The sequence below is a fragment of the Vanacampus margaritifer genome, chromosome 10, assembly GCF_051991255.1.
Source record: "Vanacampus margaritifer isolate UIUO_Vmar chromosome 10, RoL_Vmar_1.0, whole genome shotgun sequence".
NCBI classification, from domain to species: domain Eukaryota; kingdom Metazoa; phylum Chordata; class Actinopteri; order Syngnathiformes; family Syngnathidae; genus Vanacampus; species Vanacampus margaritifer.
This window is the reverse complement of record NC_135441.1, coordinates 7,168,384-7,186,516: the sequence shown is the minus strand read 5'-3', so window position 1 is coordinate 7,186,516 and position 18,133 is coordinate 7,168,384. Positions and strand designations below refer to the sequence as shown.

The window sequence follows — 18,133 nt, the reverse complement described above, 5'->3', positions numbered from 1 at the left end:
AACGGCTGCACATCAGTTGCACATTTGTTCACTGTTTAACCATACAAACCAAAACAGAGAAATAAATTTGGCTGGTGTCACACACATTTAAACCGCGTCTGATCAGATACAATAAATATGCTTACAGTTTGTCACCATAATATCACGATTCTCAATGACATAATCACCTATTTCAACTTGTATTGTGGAAGGTAATCGACGGGAAGGAAGGGTTGTGGGAAGCTTTTTTGTTCAGTTTTTTTGTTCAGTTTTTTTGTTCAGTTTTTTTGTTCTGTTTTTTTGGTTAGTCAACACTATAGACGGGCTAATGAATAGCATCAATGTGCAGTATAACCTTCTGCCCGTATCCCACTGAGGGGCGAACACTTAGCAACGCTAACGAATGTTGATTTCACATCAGGGTTCGTTCAAAGTCGCAGTGTTTCCTAAACGTTCTCTTCATGGTCTTAAAGACCATGAAGACTGTTTAGAGAATTTTCAGGAAACATCACCATGAACGAACCCTGACATGAAATCAACATTTCGCTAGCGTCACAAACATTCATTCCTTAGTGGGATACGGGTTTTAAATTACAAATATTCAAATACAAATGGTGCAGCAACATTCAAATACAGATATTATTACAATACTCACAGGCATATATTTTACTTGAAACTAAGCAAAAAAAGAGTGATAATACAGCATCTTATCTGCATGCATGTGCCAAACTTCTCCCTTGGAGGCCAAGTTGCGTGTAACAGAAGCAGCCCGCATTCCTCCCCGGCAAGTGGAATCGGGTTATTCATTGTTTATGAGAAGCTTTACATTTGAGTGAAATGTATTCCATGATTAATACAAGTTTGTAATTTTCAACAATACTTGATTGTGTGTATAAGAAGTGCTTAATTTGTGTGAAACTTAACGGCATTACATCAAGTCAGTACTTACAGTCCAAAAAATGTGGTATTGGTGCTTCCCTAGTTTCCATTGTGAAAAAGAGGGGAGATTTACGGGTGCGTGTACACACCTGTTTAAGCATTAAGTGCCCTCTGAATGCATCACTAAAAGTTTGATGTTCTCATTTAGAGAGCACATGTGGCTTCATGGTGAGCGGCTATCTTGGCAGTAATAAAATCTGGGTTTTACATATATGATAGGAATGTTTGCTCATTAAAAGAGTTTGGGATAAGACTAACCAAAGTCAAATGTTAGATGATGGTCACGGGTGCGTGGCAAGACAAAACACACTAAAAGCTCAGTAATAGAAGGCCTTTATGCTTGGAGTATAAGTCAAATGATGAATTGAAAGTAATTAATTGGAACTGTCCCAAGTTGAGGTGGCAGAAGACAGGAAATAATCATTTTGCTTTAACACAGAGCAACAATGTTTCCCATTGTTTGCCAAGTGGCAGTGTGCTCCCTCCCCTAACTCCACAAAAGCCACTTCTGCACTTAATGTCCCCTGTAATCCATTACTTCCTCCAAGTCCTGTCACATCTATATTGTTAATAGCTAAAGTACATGACCATCAAGTGCACTCGAAATGAACCCACTGGGGATTTTCCAGATTTTTCCAAATGCTTTTTTGATGCACCAGCCCTTGACAGAGATATTGAAAATAGACAAATGAGCATTGGCCTGTCAAGGGATGGGGTTGGAGGCCGAGGGTCAACGACTTGGAAGGCTGTAAAAGCTACTCTTCCATTCTAATTTTCAATTTTTTTCTGTGTGATTAATTTGTGTCTGAGATGACACTGAGGGCTTGACTCAGCCTGCTACCACACAAAGACGCTACAGTGCACTCAATGTTGTTCAGTGCACAGTCCTATGAGATCACCACAATGCTATGTCTGCCTCACACTGAAGTATTCACTGAAAAAGATGCAAGTGGAGTCACTACATTGTCACAGTATAACTGATGTTGCACATGGTAAGGCTTTTACACATACAACCAACACACGGGGACGCATGAGAAAAGGGAGAACTTTATCTATAGGCTATATACAACTATATGCAACTATATACACATACCCCATACACCGTCTTTCATCAAAAGCAAATATTGCTCGTTAAGTTATATAGTGGACTTTACTTTTCCAGCTCTGAAACACATAGCTGCCACTCTATGGCTATGGAAAAAGTCACTTGGAATTCAATAATTAGCTCTACAGGGTGCTTAAGTATAATTGTAACTTGAAAGATATACTGTAAGCCAAAAATATAAGCATAAAAAAAAGGGGTCAAATAAAACACATCTGTGGGATCCAGTTCCTTGCTCAAGGGCACACAGTCGGTGTTCGGGAAGCAGGTGAAGCAACTACTGCCCGTCACTTAACACATCTAAATACAATAAACTGGATAGGAGATTCCCTTTCAGTATATCCTGGATGTTGTTATGGTAGCTGGACTTTCTCAAGCTTAGCATAATATTCACTGTGAAATAATGAAATAATGAAATCCCCCGACACCATGAAAACATCAGCAGTATATGTGAAACTTTGAAAATTCGGAAGTAGACCAGTCGAGTGTAACTGCTACCAAGCATGACGCTGCACCAGACCTCATCAAATCTCATGAAATGTATGTGAGTGATATTTTGTCAATTACATACTAAAATAATTTTATCAACTTCTAAAGTTGCCAGTAGCTGCTCTGTAATTGTTTCTGTTTATGCACATTAGGGGTGTGAATTGCTGAGTACCTGGCGATTCGATTCGTATCACGATTCATAGGTCATGATTTGATTCGATACTGATTAATCCCAATACGAATCTAGAAATTGATTATTGCGATTTTTTTTTTTTCCTCAAATTTGGAAAATACTTATCAGTAAACTTGTACATGTACACTGTAAGATTTGTATGAAAATGTAAATGTATGTATTTATTTGTATGAAAATTTAGGTTGCAGTCTGTTTCATGTTTGAACAGCACTGAAATAAAATATTAAGGCTTAATGTTCCATTAATATAACATTCTTCCATGCATAATGTGTGAATCCTAACCCTAAGTAAGACGTTTTGTTGAATATTCCCATAAAAAATGGATGTTTAAAAATCGATTTGCCACATATTGAATTGATTTGAGAATTACGCACTGTAATATCGCGATATATGGCCGAATCGTTTATTTCTAACACCCCTAACGCACATACAATTAATTTACTTGAAATAAAAAATAAAAATAAACTAGATTACACTTTTACAATTTATAGTTTAGTTTTTGAAGAGTGCAGCTTCAGAAACAGGTGAGATGTGATGGTTCGTTGCCTGAGCCCTGAGCAACATTGATGTCATCTTCAGTTGACGGCAAGTGGCAAAGTGGCCGCCCCCTGAGATGGATAAAAACGGCTGTATTTTTCTTCATAACTTATATCCCACAAATGTAATATTAATCAGAATATCATGCTTAGACGAGTCAGGTCACATATAACATATAATTGTCAAGAAATGTTTAAAATTAACTTCCACTTTAAATGGTGTTTTGATGGTTTTTATCATTGTTCTTATGGTACAAATGGTTTTGGAATACAAACAAATCTGAGGTTCACTCTATTTGCTGATGACAGAAAATGCGTTGTTTGGCAGATGACATGGATACCCCATGCTTTACTATGCACACCAGGAAGTGATGCAAAAAGGTCAGACTGAAGGACAAGTTTATATGAACCACAGGATGACTTTCTACTGTTGCCGTTAATTCACTGCCATTGACAGCTATAGACAATTACAACAATTATTTTAAATTATTTCTATTAGTTTAAAAATGTTCCCACTTTTGTTAACAAGAGTATGAAAACCTAGAATTTTTTTTATTGTAATAGAACAGATCTAAAATTTGTGATTAATCGTGAGTTAACTAGTGAAGTCATGCAATTAATTACAATTAAAAAATGGTAATCGCCTGACACCCTAATTTTTTAAAATTGTAAAAAAATAATTACAATTATTTTATAAAAAGAAAATATTATTAAAAATTAGGAGTGTCAGGTAATTGTAATTAATTGCATGACTTCACTAGTTAACTCACGATTAATCACAAATTTTAGCTCTGTTCTAAATGTACAAAAACATTTTTTTTCTAGGTTTTCATACTCTTGTTAACAAAAGTGGAAAAAAATGTTAACCTAATAGAAATAGTTCAAATGAATTTATGTCGTCTATAGCCGTCAATGGCAGTGAATGAGTTAAGGCTCCTGTTTCCTTGTCCTCTGCTGCCAAATCAGACTCGGATTTTGTGACAAACACAATACATTTGTTTTGTGAAAACACTCCCTATACTGTAGAGCAAAATATGCAGTAGCATTTCTTGAATGCATGCATGCATAATGGAGTCACACACATGCGGCATGGTGACGATAGCAGGTTGCATAATTACGCTGCGAACATACTGTGCATACAGCTTTGTGTCACCAATAATGACCTGACAATCATTTTTGAGCAAAGTGCTCATTTGCATAGAGGGAGCGGGAATTCATTATGTGTACAGTGGCAGCATATTACATTCATGCAGCACAGTCGATGTTGTCCACAATTTCTTCCATATGCTCCCATGCAGCCTGACAATGGCCTCGATTCATCATGGCTGCTGAGCTACAAAACACACATCTCACCACCAAAGTGTTTCTCTATAGGGACAGCCGCTCCTCTTTCTCACCCACCTGATGCTCTACTTCCCAGAGTGCGTTCATACGAATGCAGGAACCAACACTTTATGACAAAGGCACTCCAGATGTCTTTGTTCAGATATTTTACAATGTCTTCTTTATCAAGTACCATTCTGTCTTTCACATTTTGATCATTAAAGAAAGGTCATGTAAAGATCTTTGTAAAGTAACTTCCGATATTTTGTTTGTAAATACATTATATATGTTTGTAGATAAGACTGACAACTACGTAGTACTTCCGAGAATCAGCTGGCAGAACTGCTTTAAAGTTCCTCATTGCCCGCCATGAGCGTGCACACAATATGCCAAAAAAACGAGATGGTGAGGGAAAGGAAAAAGTCAGACTTAACAGCCAGCCTGACTTTGGGCTGGCGAGGTTGCTTTAGAGTGCCTCGTTGCTGGCCATGAGCGCAGGAAGGTCACAGACAGAAGGAAAAAGAGCAAGTCCGACGTGGCAGCCAGCTTTGGGCTAGCATGACCGCTTTTGCCTCATTGTCCAGCTGTGGAAAAGCCCGGTGGGATGTATTCGAATCACCGGGGTCTTTGAAGGAGAAGTCAACCCTATTTCTCTTTTTTTTTTGACAATATGTTCTATGCAGCTCCATTGGTCTAAATATGGTATTCTGGTTGATATTGTGTTAGTGTAATATGAGTTAGGCTGCAAAATCCAGCCGTTTTTATCTTTCTCAGGGGAGTGGCCATTTTGCCACTTGCTGTCGACTGAAGAAGACATCAATGTTACTCAGGTCTCAGGTAACCAATCACGGCTCAGCTTCGGAAAACAGGTGAGCTGTGATTGGTCGTTGACAAGAAACAGAATGATAGGCAATTAAAAAGACACCTGAAGTTTACATTAATGCCTGATGCAAATAGAGAAGAAACTTAATACTTAGAAATTAATAACAACGAAAACAGTTTACAACTGCAATGTACTTACCAAATCAGCTAACAGTTAGCCTATTCTATTCTATTTTTTATTTATTTTTACGTTAAACTGTACGAAATAAAACCAATGTAAGATCTCGGGTTGACTTAGCATCATCCGAACACAGGCAATTGCCTGAGGCCCCAAGATTTCCAGCAGCCCCTAAATGTCTCATAGAAACAAATTAATAGTTTTTTTTTTCAAATTAAGGCAATTGTTTAAGAAAAACAGAAGGCCAGGAAAGAGTATTATTTTTCCAGATACACACTTTTAGTAACTTGATTAGAGATCTTTGCATTCCACGTATGTGGAGGGCCCCGTTACTGGGTTTGCCTTGGGCCCCCTAATGACAACACCCTCCTATTAAGGCTCAGCGTCAAGTGTAAAATGCAAAGAATGATGCACCTTACCTCAGGCCAGAGTCCACATAGAAGGGGTAGGTGGGCCGCTCTGAATCCAGTATCAATGTTTTGCAGTGCAGGGGGCAGTTGCGCTCCTCCCAAAAACCACACATAAGCCGGTTACACATTTTGTTGGCTGTTCCAACACTAACCACCTCCACCACATAGTTTCTTTTTTGTGTGTAAGATATTCAGTTGATGGAGATGTAATATCAATCTCTTGACTCAACATGAGTCAATGCATGTTGTCGTCTGTTGTTGCTGCGCCGTACACGCCCACTTGACAAGTTGATATAGGGAGCACGTTAGGAAACTTAAAAAAAAAAAAAGTTTAAACTCACATTTGGTGCCGTTTGAAGTCATCCCACAGGTGATGATGCCGTCCATGTAAGAGCTGATGCACTTTCAGAACGCCATAGCGGACGAGCTCCAAACTTGTGTGGAATAAAGACTCTCCATTTACTATTTAGTAGCAACCGCTGTCTGCAGGAACTTTCAGGCGGGCCGCTTTCTACTCCCCTCGGTCCTAGCACCTGCCCTTTCGATCCTCAAATTAATTACAATACTTTTTTATCAGATTGCCTAGAAAGTCAGATACTCCTTGGAGAAAGTATTATTGAATGAATAAATAAAAAGTTAAATTAAAAAAAATAAAATATCTAATTTGTAGATAAGGTAAACATTTTAGGTGTATGTAAAAATAGTTTATTCTAATAATAAAATAATAATTGTATTATTTATAGGAACTTATGACTTGTTTATCAATTTAAAAAATATACAAATTTTATTATTCACAATACATCTATTAACCAATTACTTAACTAATTAAATAGAAACAAAATTAAAATAAACAATAAATACATTTTAAATATGTAAACGAGTTTATAAATTATAAGTATTATTAATACAAATTTTATAGTTCAATAGCATTTTTCATTGTATTATTGAAAGCATTTAATTGACAGGCTGCTAGTTAAACTAAATTGGATTTATTTTCTTTTACTGATATTCAACCAATTTAACACTAAATGAATAAAAATAAATGCAAAGGAATAGGGACGTTCAATACTACTATTTTTCAGACCGATACCAGTATGAGTACTCGTCGTAGTCACTGGTACCGATACTAAGCTCCGATATCACTAGGACTTTTGATACATAAAATTTCCCCCCCAAAAAACAATGACAAATCATTTTAAAGAAATGCCCATTTATGCCAATATAATTTTTTTCATTAAGAGTGCATGAAATTAATGGTAAGTTCTAGTTCCTGATTGTAAAACAGCTACAAGAGGGCAGCTGATACTGGTATCGGCCACCTTCACAATTACCGATACCTTGAAATAAGGCCTGGTATCCGCCCAATACTGATACCTGGTATCAGTACTCACCCATTCCAACAAGGGAATATACGTTTTTAACAAAGTCTAGGGAAAATGACTGAATGTAATAATACAGGAAAAAGCTCAGCAGGCCAGATTAAAGAATGGGGAAGGACATATGTGACCCTCGAGGCAGACTTTCCCACCCCTGAGCGAGCCAAAAGCATCTGGTTATTATAAAAAAAAAAGTTTATGTAAAATACTTGTGGTTTATATGTACTGTAGTCTGAATATTAGCCAAAAGTTTGTTGTTGTAAAAAATAAAATGACCACTGGCCAATGTTACAAACAGTACCTTCCAGGGTCTCCCTTCAAATTTGAGCTCAAACATCACATTTGATTGTTTCTTAAATGGACAGACAGGCCAGATTACTCTTAGATGAGGTGAAGATTTTTTTTAATGTGTAATGGAATTGCTTATTTTGAAATTTCATTACCTTATTAATTAATGTAATTATTTAACTCAATACAAAAATGTTAAATTCATACATAAAGTAGTTGACAACATAAAAAAGTAGGCTTGATTAAAAAAAAAAAGGAGCCATAATAATGGAGCTGAGTTTGAGATGGTTAATACATTAGTGTTTGTATTTATGTCAAAATACATTATACAGAAAGAGAGAGACGGGGAATTGTAAGTTTAATTCTAGTGATCAACCCTATTGTGGATAAGCAGTATGAACTGATGGTTAGAAAATCAGAAATAAAAGCATTCAAAGGAAAAACGTCAACAACCATGGATCTGAAGCAACTTGGGAAATTACTTGCAAAGCAGTTTAAAGGAAACAAAAATATATTACTTATAATAAATCCCCTGCGTGGCTACAAAATTATTGGATAATCATTTTGGATCTTGTTTGGATGACCACAATGCTCTATTGCAATGAACTAGAAAACAAACAGAAAGATAACATTGTGTCCGTCATCAGTGAAGCGTATTGCAAATTCTCAAATGTTATGACACAGTAAATGCATTGCCATTTGTTTTGAATAGTGTACCCATTACATCAATGTCTACTGTACTGCTAATCTGTATTTGCACACTTTTGGTTTTTCATATTTTGAAGTCAAATAAGCTTACAAGTGCTTTCCATTGCTTGTTGTTTCTTATTATTAGTGTAAATGAACACAGTATTTTGAGCAAGAGTGCAAAATCAGGAGGAATAAGTGATCATAATGGGGGGGGGGGGGAGCAAACATTCTAGCTCTCATCCATTATCATCATGAATCATTTGCACTAATAAAGTGACAAAAATGTTATACTTCGACTACATTCTATATTCAGATTGCTGGTGCTGCACACATAAAATATAAGTAGAAAGCATAACAAATAAGGCAAAGCCAAAATTCTCCTCATGTGTCAAAGTTGGGCAGCTCTCTTCTTTTTTTCTTTTTTTTACTGTACAGTCGTGCCCTCCTCAGTCTATCCCTAATAAAGAAAAGCACAACATGGCATCTACACTTCCGTCTGTATTGCTTTCAGATGACTTCAGCACGTGACCACACAAGCACTGTTTCTGTGATCACACAAGTCTGTGCTGGTGTGCCCACAATTTGGTTGCTTGCTTGAGGAGATCTAGAACAGGTTCTCAGCCATGGCAGTGAAACGATGCGGAAATCACCATGTAGTTCATCACTTTCCCTCCAGATGTATGGCAGTATTTTAACGTATGTCCACATGCTTTTAAAAGAGTCGGGCCTGCTTCTTTAGCTCGTTCCTCTTCCATAAAGCCAACCTGTCGAAATCCTCCATGGTCATGCCGAACACTTGGACAAACTCCTCTGGGGACAGGTGACGCTGGGAGAAAGATGGGAAATCCCTTTAACATGTATTTTCATCATCCTATTTCATATTCTCATTTGGTGTTTTTATTATTATTTTTTTTTACAGTGATACAGTGAAACCCTAAAGTCGTATGCTTCTGACAGTTTGATGGTTTACTGTGGGTTTAAAAAAGAAGAATCTATTTTCTTTTTTGAGGGGATGTCTAAGCAGGGCACAATATTATTGGCTGCTTCCAGAGTTGAGTAAACAAGCTGCCTCTTTAAGTTAATTGCCTCCAATGAACTTTTTTTTCCTCCTCCGTGCAATCAGAGGGGTGAGAAGGAGAAGGGGGGTTGGGGGGGAGGGAGGTTAGACACAAACAAATGCTTTTTGATTAATGTGCACCTCCTAAAAAAAAAAACTTCTTAAAAATAGTTCCAGCATTTACTAGTTAGCCCCAAGGACAACATGAGTAGCCCATTGGTCTACTCTTAAGAAAAAAATATATATATATATACGTATATATATATAATTTTTATTTTGAACATGCATAAATAATAATAATAATTAAAAATAATGAAAATAAAAAATCTGAAGTCAAAACTTGTAAACAGCAAAATATAATAATAAAAAAAAGCAATTGAAGCAAACAAGAAACAAAACTTATCATATTAAGCAACAAAAGATATAAAGTAAGACAGTCATCAACCAGTCTTTGGTAATAAGTTAGACATACATGTTCGAAAAGGAGTAGGAAGAAGTATAAACTTTTATATTCAACCTCTTTATTTCAACATCATAATATTTTTTTTTACAATTTTGCTAAACATAGTGTACTATTAGGCTTTTTTAAAAACATTTTTATTTACCCAAATATTTAAAAATAATAATAATAATAAAAGTTATTTTAGAGTTCTGATTTTAATACCGTGATATTTTTGCTCATGGTTAACAAAACGTCAGAATCTATCGGCCCATGCCTGGTCACTCTTGCCATAGTATTAATTATTAATCAGTTTTACACAAATAAGAGCACAATTTACCTCCAGTCTGGCCCTCTCCACATCTTTGGGAAGCCTGTTCCTCCCTCTGGTGGTGACAATGAGCGCTTCGTAGGGGTAAATCTGCGAGGAAATTCAAATGGTCGTCATATGTGTTTCTATTGCCTTCAATAACACTTGGATTATTTAAAACATCTAAATAGAAGAAAGTGCAAAACCCTTACCTTGTATTCCGCTGTAATTCAAATGATAGTTCAGTTTAGATCACTCTCTCAAATAAATCACATTAACATGCTTGAAATATATTTCCACCTACCTCTGCTTCCCCAGTTGACTTCATTGCTAGTGTCGTACTGGTACTGGTAGCAGTCGGCACTCTGAGGCTGCAGGTGATTAGAAGTAAAATAGAATCAGTTGAAGTATAAACAACAATGTACACGTTATCATGTTATTATAAAGTCACAAAATGTGAGAAAATTCAAGGATTCTGGATATTTTTTCAACGCACTGTATTACATACAAGTCCCAAAATTGCATATTCTCAGTGTTTTGTCTGGTGGACTGGAGTCTCACCCGTTGGATGCCATTGCGTCCATAACCCGGAAGTGAGGCAGACTTGCACACAAAATCTAAAATAAAAACATGCAAAAAAAAATTCAATAATTAATGTCGTGTAATGTAATTTTTCCAGATTCGACACATCAACCTGCACAGGACAGATGTATGGAAATGTAACAACAATGACAAACTATCGCCACAAGATGGCGCTCATTACTAATAAACATTTGATGGTAGTAGCACTGTACAGTAATCGTGTTAGCGGAATTCCCAACATTTCTACACACGTCAAATTTTACTTATTAAAACTAAAACATTCCCTTTTCAAATAAAAGTAAAACTTGCTGGCATGTTAGTAATTAAAATAATCTACTCACCGCTATCAGTGCTGTATTGGGATCGGGGAGCTGTGAAAGGCAAACAATGAAAAGATCATTAAAAGGAAATTGGCAATGAAAAATTTAAAAGCTTCTTGACAGGCTAGTTGTTGGCCTGATTATTTTTTTTATATGAATGCGTGGGATGATCACACAACATCACAGGTACAATCTAGAAGAAAAAGTCCCAGCGAGGAGAGAAATCAAACACAGACATTTTAATTGCTCAATATGGTTTCATGTCTTTGTTGCCTTGCAGCGAGAACCAACAGAGTGCGGTTCACTTGTGCCGCCTCCCATTTGAGAAAGAGCTTTAATGAGAGATCTTACTGCTCATAAATAAACCAGGATATGGGACACCAGCTGTGTAGAGGAGAGCGAGTGAGTTTGAGTTTCATACACACATGCCTGCATGCATGCATATACGGGGCGGTGAAGAACCAATCGCATGTAGAGAAGCACGTCAAGGGGTGAGGAAGGAAGAAGACGAGAAGTCAGATGGAAGAAGCATGCAAAGCAGCGAAGAGGGAGATGACGAAAGTGATGGTGCATGCAAGTGAAAAGAAGCCCTTGAAAAAAGGGAGCGGATGAAGACAAGCGAGTGTGAATGTCAGGGGCTAAAATAACAGCCTCAACGTGCTGCATGCACAATGATGCTGGAGGAGCTTCGGCACATCTGGCACTCATGAACGGCTGGTGAGCCTCGAGTGTCAATGAAAGATCGCTGTGGTCACATGTAGTCCGAAAGGTGACAGAGATACGAATACGAGTACTCAACTCTTGAGTAGTCACCAATACAGTACTAATACCACTAGTACTTTTGATATACAACATTTCCCCCCCAAAAATAATGACAATTTTAAAGAAAAGCTAATATATTCCAAGAAAGAATTCTTGTACGAAATTAATGACAAATTTATATTCCTCTAATTTCCAGTTCATGATAGTAAAACGGCCTCAAGAAGGCGGCTGACACTGGTATCGGTTGATGTCATGAGTGCCGATATCTTGAAATAAATACTTGGCATCAGTACACACTCGTCTCTACAATAAACCTCGCCCAACCCCACAGTAACCATGAACCTGCTCATGCTTAAAAAAAAAAGTGAGAGCAATGATGATGACATGTTGACTCTGGAAGGCTGCCAAATGAATATACTGAGCTCTCCTAAACAAACAACAACATCACCCTGCTCTTGACTTGCATCCACAACTACCATCATCACCACAAAGGTTAAGACTTATATATGGTATTGGGGAGTAAAGCCTTTGTTTTTAGAGAGAAAAAAGCTTCCACATATAGGGGGGTGGTTATTGTGGGGCGGGTTACAAGGCTTTATAAGAAAATAAGAATGTTCAAATTGTTTAGACAATTTAGGGATAGGGATATAATGCTAACAGAAATATCACAATATTAAAATTGTCACGATATTGCTGTCGTCATGGCATGATATTAAAAGCAGTACATGTGTTAAAAAGAAGAAGTTGTACGTCAGGGGTCCCCAACTAAATTGGCAAGAGGTCCACTAACCCGATCAGCCCAATTGACCGGGGTGCGGACATGAAAAACACACAACCACAATAATTTCATTTTCTGCTTTTTTATTCAGTTGTAAACATGTCAATTAATTGACAAAAACTTAAATTTCTTAAATAATTCAACTTATTTTTAGTCTACTGTTGAAATATTTCATTAATATTCATTAATTTATTTTTTGTGCAAATATTCAATTGTTAAATCTTTCAAGAAAGGGTCCCCATCACTAGTTATGGATACAACAATTTTCACATAATTTATTTTCTATTTCAGCATTTCCTTTATGGCCAAATATGTGTCCTCTTCTCTGGTTATGATATGTGTTTTCAAAGTTGTGATACCCAAAATGTCCTCTATAAATGTTTTAGTCTCCTCGTGATAGAATCTGACATACACCAAAAGCTGAGGATTGTCACTTGATTGTCAGCTGATTGATTCTTCCGCAATACACGGGGGACTTTGGATGGCGCTGTGCATCTGGGGAGAGCAGCTCTGCTCTTGTTGTTGTGAATGACAAGGGAATTTGACGGACATTAAGTTGCTCTCCTTTCTCTTCAAATAGCGTGTCTGCCATTGCTTCCAAACATTCCTCGACCATTCCAGAGTCAGTGAAAGGATTTTTGTGTTGCGCCTAAAATCTACTGCACGCGTAGTGAGCACTCGTAGGCAGATAAACGGGGCTCGTAGCACTCGATGCCGGTAAAACTAAAGCATACGCCTCAGCCCATTCACTTTGCAGTGTCTACTTCTCTGACTTTTAACAACGCCATACTTCATTTGTCGTGAAAATGCGTGTACCCCGAAAAACAAACAAAACGTTTGCAAGCTTACCGGACCTCGGCTCTGTCAAAGCTCTGTCCCTCGCGCGCCTATTCAAAAATCATCTATCGATAAAACTGAATATAATTCCCCCCCAGTAAATATTCTTGGAGGTCTGGATGAAAGGGTCTCGGGGTCTGGATCTGGATCACGGTCCGCCTTTTGGTGAGCCCTCTTGTATGCCATTGTACTCCTTTTGTGCAGTTGTAGCACCCTCTAGTGGTTAGTTTAGAACATTTTAGTTTGAATTAGGAATGCTTTGGCCATTGCGACGGTTATCACTCCAATAAATCAGTCATACCAGCAAATATTTTTCAATATCTCCGTCCAAAAACATTATTTTTCGCCCGCTTCTGCCAAACACAGCATTGTGAAGTCTACATAGACCATGATACTTTACACCGCTGAGCCAATAAGAGCACATGACAGTGACATGTGACATGACATAACATGACCAAGCCTATTTCTTTGTCACTCCTGTTATAACGGACAATATTGTGCTTTTCCCCTCCAATATGAGCTTTTTTCCCCCTCCTTTACAATATTGTGAGTTTTTATAAACCATCGTGAGCTTTTACTATATCGCCAACCTCCCAGCGTTATCATGACAATTATTGTATAGTGTGGTTCATATTGTGATATTGATCGTATCTTGACGCTTATATAGCGTTACATCCTTATCTGTCCAACTGTATACTACTTTACTATAACAAAGCTAGAGGTGCACACTTGGTACTGGTACATTCTGAAACTTTTTGCGACATAAGCGAAGGGCGCATAAGGAAACAGAGCGTTTTCTTACATCCATTTATAGTGTTGTTGTAAGCCGTGGAGCTGTAGCCTGTAGTGTTGATTGTTTCCTTGCTCCCACTACGAGAATTCCTTACACTGCCCCAGGGGTCGTTGTCATAGGAACCAGATCTGGCTTTCATCTCCTCCTTTAGGATCATCCTCCCAATGCCACTCCCAATCTGCGGCAGAGGTACAGTCAAAAAAGAGATGAAAGACATTTGGATGTGCAGAACACAAGTAGTGTGAGAGAAACAAACAAGGAGGATAGTTTAGGTACTGTACCCTAACATATGCATTATTTATGATGTTTCTGACACTATGTTGAAGTAAAGGGGGGAGCGAATAATGAAGCTCTTACTCTTTGAAGACTGTGACTCCAACTCTCTTCATCTCCGCCTGTCGAGAACCGTCTCCTTGGCACCCGATAGGCTGAGCGGCAATACAGATAAAAGAAATTCCCTTATAGTGAAAATGAACTCAAGTATACTCGGATGACTTGGGTCCAGTTGGAGGGAGAAAATGAGTTTTCCGTACCCCTGGGAGAGCTGCTGTATGGGTAGTAGTCACAGTCTGACTGGGTGTATGGCTCGGGAGAGTAGGTGGACAGTCGGGAGGATCTCAGGATATCCTCGCTGGTCCTACTTTTGGTTGCTGCGTTCAAATGATTGTCTGTGAAAAAGGGAGCGAAAGGAAAAGTAGACAAAACAAAACAAATGTAACTGATCGTAGAACAATCAAACCCGACATTCTGGTCTGTCAAATGTTTAAATAGCTGCCACTCTGAATTAGTGAGCTTGCCCAGCCCAAATTAGTCATCCGGAATTTGCTTACTTCTCTGCTTTCACTGCTTTAAATATTCAAATACCTGCTGAGAAATGGGGCTGTTGGCACTGCAGCCATAAAAACAGACTGAAAAGACATATACACAGTGTTTTTTTGCTGAGACGAACAGGATTTCTACAAAATCAACTATCCTCTGATTCATACCGGAAAATTCTCTTTCAGCTTCACAATATCTGAAATATACGTGTATAAGGCGTGCAAAAATGGTTTCTATATTAGTCACAAAAGCATTACGTGGCATTATCTGTTCTCACATTCACTCCTGCCTGAGGAGTGAATTGCCAGAACCTGTAGATAGCCTCCTTAAGACAGGAGGCACCAGTGAAACACGCAAAAATAAATTTAGCTCTGTCCTAGTTAACATGGTGAACTTATGAGGACTCAACCTCACATCCAAAAGTTGCAGTCTTAAAGAGTCTTTAAAGAGACAGTCCAGATTTTGGTCAAATTCCTGGTTGTATCACATACCAACAAATCTGCAGAACTATGTTCCTTAAGTTTACATGTTCTTGTCAAAATAAAACAAGCAATTACTTTAGCTTAGGATTGCACAGACAGTTCTTAATAAAGTGCTGCATTGGGATATAAGGCTGCATTATGCAACATGGTTCCAAAATTATTTTTTTCCTTCCAAGTGACACAATTCTGATAGTCATTGAAGCATTAAGTCGCAGGTCAGGTATGCTTAAATCCAAACCAGGCTTCTTATAACCCTACAAAGCCAAACATATCACATTAAATACAAGACATTTTGAGTTCTCTATTTCATTAGTACAATATTTTTCCCTCCATTAAAATCCTGATATATATGATCTGACACATGTAATGGACGGATAACCCATTAGAGGGCAGTAGCACCCAGCTAGCTGATGGCTTTTCCAGCGACCTCACTTGATGGCCCCAACTGAGAAAGGAGAGACACCTATACTTACTAACTCTTTGACTGCCAAAAACATTAAATAATGTTTAGTAAAATCCTACAGAGGAGCGCCAAAGACGTTAAAAGACGTTCACCAAGTTTATTTTTTTGGGGGGAAACGGGTGGAGGAAAGCCTTGGCCAGCTGTGCTGAAAGTATCAAGCAGATCTAGTTAGTATAATGCCTATTTTTGGGCACTAGATGGCAGCGATGACTCTCTTTGGACAAGATTGGGTAGGCGTCAGTAGAAGACGTGAGGCGGAGCTAGAGTGTTGAGGGGACAATGGCTGAGGAAGCCATAATGGCGACCGGTTGCAAGCAGCTCACGCTTGAGCATTTTTTTCAAAGACGAAAAGCATCGACCAATGCTAAAGAGCACATTGATGACGACGATGATGATGATGGTGACTCCGAGGTTGACGCCGAAGTTGGAAGCGTTGACGCGGCGGCTATGATCACGTCATAAAGCCTCACCGGCTAGCGATGCTAACGCCGGGAAACGTGGAGCACAACCGAGCACGCTCAGGCGGACGTTCAATCGGACGACGAGTCCAATGCATATTTATCGGAGGAGTGGGTACAGTCTGATCACGGAGAAGACACTGGTTATGGACTACGATGCCACCATGAATGGAGCGGATAAGATGGATCAGAACATCTCTTACCACCCGGTATAGGAACTGAAGGACATGAGGAAGCCAGACGTAACACCACTGTAACGTCACCGTATCATGATTCTGAGAGTAGACTTGATGGCAACATGGCCAAACACACACTGCAGTATATACTTGCTATTCCCCGGAAAAAAAAGCCAGCAAAAAAGTGTAGTGTCTGCAATCGCAGGGAAACTAATCTGTTGTGCAAATCCTGCTGCGTCTCCTTGCACGCAGGGGAGTGTTACAAAAAGAAAAACTGTATTTGAAACATACACACAATTAATTGTAAATACAGGTAGTACCACGGTTGCACACATTTGTAAATAGTTTGCCAAATTGTTTTGTCAAATTGTTACACTGTTGAATGTAAATAAATGTATTTTGCTATCAAAACAACACTTTTTCATTGTTGGTGGTAGTGTTTTACAGAAGTAAAGCACTGTTTAGGTGTTTGTGGCATCATTCATGGAAAAAAAAGGTGTCGAATTCACTAGAGTGCATGAAATAATATCGTTTCACAAAAAGCTTGGTTTCTCCGTATTTTGTTTCAAAACAGAGCATTTGGGTGAAACTAACCATTTTCTATTCTTGATTACTGAAAAACGGAATAAGGTAGAAACAAACTTTTTTTTCTGATGAAAGATGAGAGTCCAATCTTTCATTTGGCAGTATGTGTGTTTCCATAGTCCAAACACAAAATTTTCTGTGGACCTTGAAAGATCAGTCAAAATGCTTAAATCGGCTGGCACCCACGGCATCCCTTTTCTGAAAACGGCTGGCAGTCAAAGAGTTAATAGTGGGAAATGTTCTTTCTGATTTTTGGAAATACTAATATGTTTGATATGTCTGTTTATTATTATATTTTTGAAAGTTATAAATGTATAAATTTAAAGCCTTGTGACCAAATGTATCAAATATGATACAAATCAAAAGTCATGTGTGGAAGTTGATTTTCAGAAAATGTTTTGTTTGTTTGTTTAAAGAGACCAATAAATACCCTATTTACAAAGAATCTGAATTTTCTCTCATATATTTCATGGTTCAGGCTTTATAGGGTTAAAAGTAATTTTAATACCTTCCAATGTGGCGCTTGAAATGTACAGCTAAATAATGGAATTAGAATGCAATTTGCTTGATTAGGCTTCCTATGTGTATTTCAGAAAGTACCTTAACACAGACTTTACTTGGAAGGAAAACAGTTGATGAACATCACCAAAATGTTCACCAAGAGTTCATTTCTCCTTCACAGCCACATTCGCTTTCCTACATTATTATTTGAGGAGATCAATGTTTGAGCCAAGAGCAAGAAAATAAGCTCTTTTAACCAGAGTCCCGTAATGGCCCAGCCTGAGGCAGGCAGTCATTTCATGAATGTGAGGCAATCACATTGATGCCACTCTGCACAAAAGCACAGTCAATGGAAGTCAATGGGGTTGACATGCAGCGTAATGTCAGATGGATCGTTCCTCGCTCCGTTAGCCATTAACCATGCCGGCCTTGATCCATGATGCATT

At 38.1% G+C, this 18,133-nt stretch overlaps 2 protein-coding genes across 4 annotated transcripts in view; both read right to left on the bottom strand.

Moving 5' to 3' along the window:
* Window positions 1-6,459, bottom strand: part of afap1l1a (actin filament associated protein 1-like 1a) — a 38,403-nt gene extending 31,944 nt beyond the window's left edge. Inside the window, exon 1 of one of the 2 annotated variants that reach the window (XM_077577478.1) lies at window positions 6,313-6,459. In XM_077577478.1, the coding sequence (XP_077433604.1) occupies window positions 6,313-6,358 (46 nt within the window). In that variant the 5' untranslated portion in view covers window positions 6,359-6,459. Of the gene's footprint in view, window positions 1-5,980; window positions 6,030-6,312 lie in introns of those variants that run through there. The other variant, XM_077577480.1, reaches the window with a different exon arrangement.
* A 1,521-nt stretch (window positions 6,460-7,980) lies between these two features.
* Window positions 7,981-18,133, bottom strand: part of ablim3 (actin binding LIM protein family, member 3) — a 108,397-nt gene continuing 98,244 nt past the window's right edge. For both annotated transcript variants that reach the window (XM_077577635.1, XM_077577636.1), the window contains 9 exons: window positions 14,737-14,853; window positions 14,561-14,631; window positions 14,213-14,381; window positions 11,055-11,084; window positions 10,693-10,748; window positions 10,436-10,502; window positions 10,344-10,354; window positions 10,162-10,242; window positions 7,981-9,151 (listed from right to left, as the gene is read on the bottom strand). In XM_077577635.1, coding sequence (XP_077433761.1) covers window positions 9,038-9,151; window positions 10,162-10,242; window positions 10,344-10,354; window positions 10,436-10,502; window positions 10,693-10,748; window positions 11,055-11,084; window positions 14,213-14,381; window positions 14,561-14,631; window positions 14,737-14,853 — 716 coding nt within the window. In that variant the 3' untranslated portion in view covers window positions 7,981-9,037. The remainder of the gene's footprint in view (window positions 9,152-10,161; window positions 10,243-10,343; window positions 10,355-10,435; window positions 10,503-10,692; window positions 10,749-11,054; window positions 11,085-14,212; window positions 14,382-14,560; window positions 14,632-14,736; window positions 14,854-18,133) is intronic.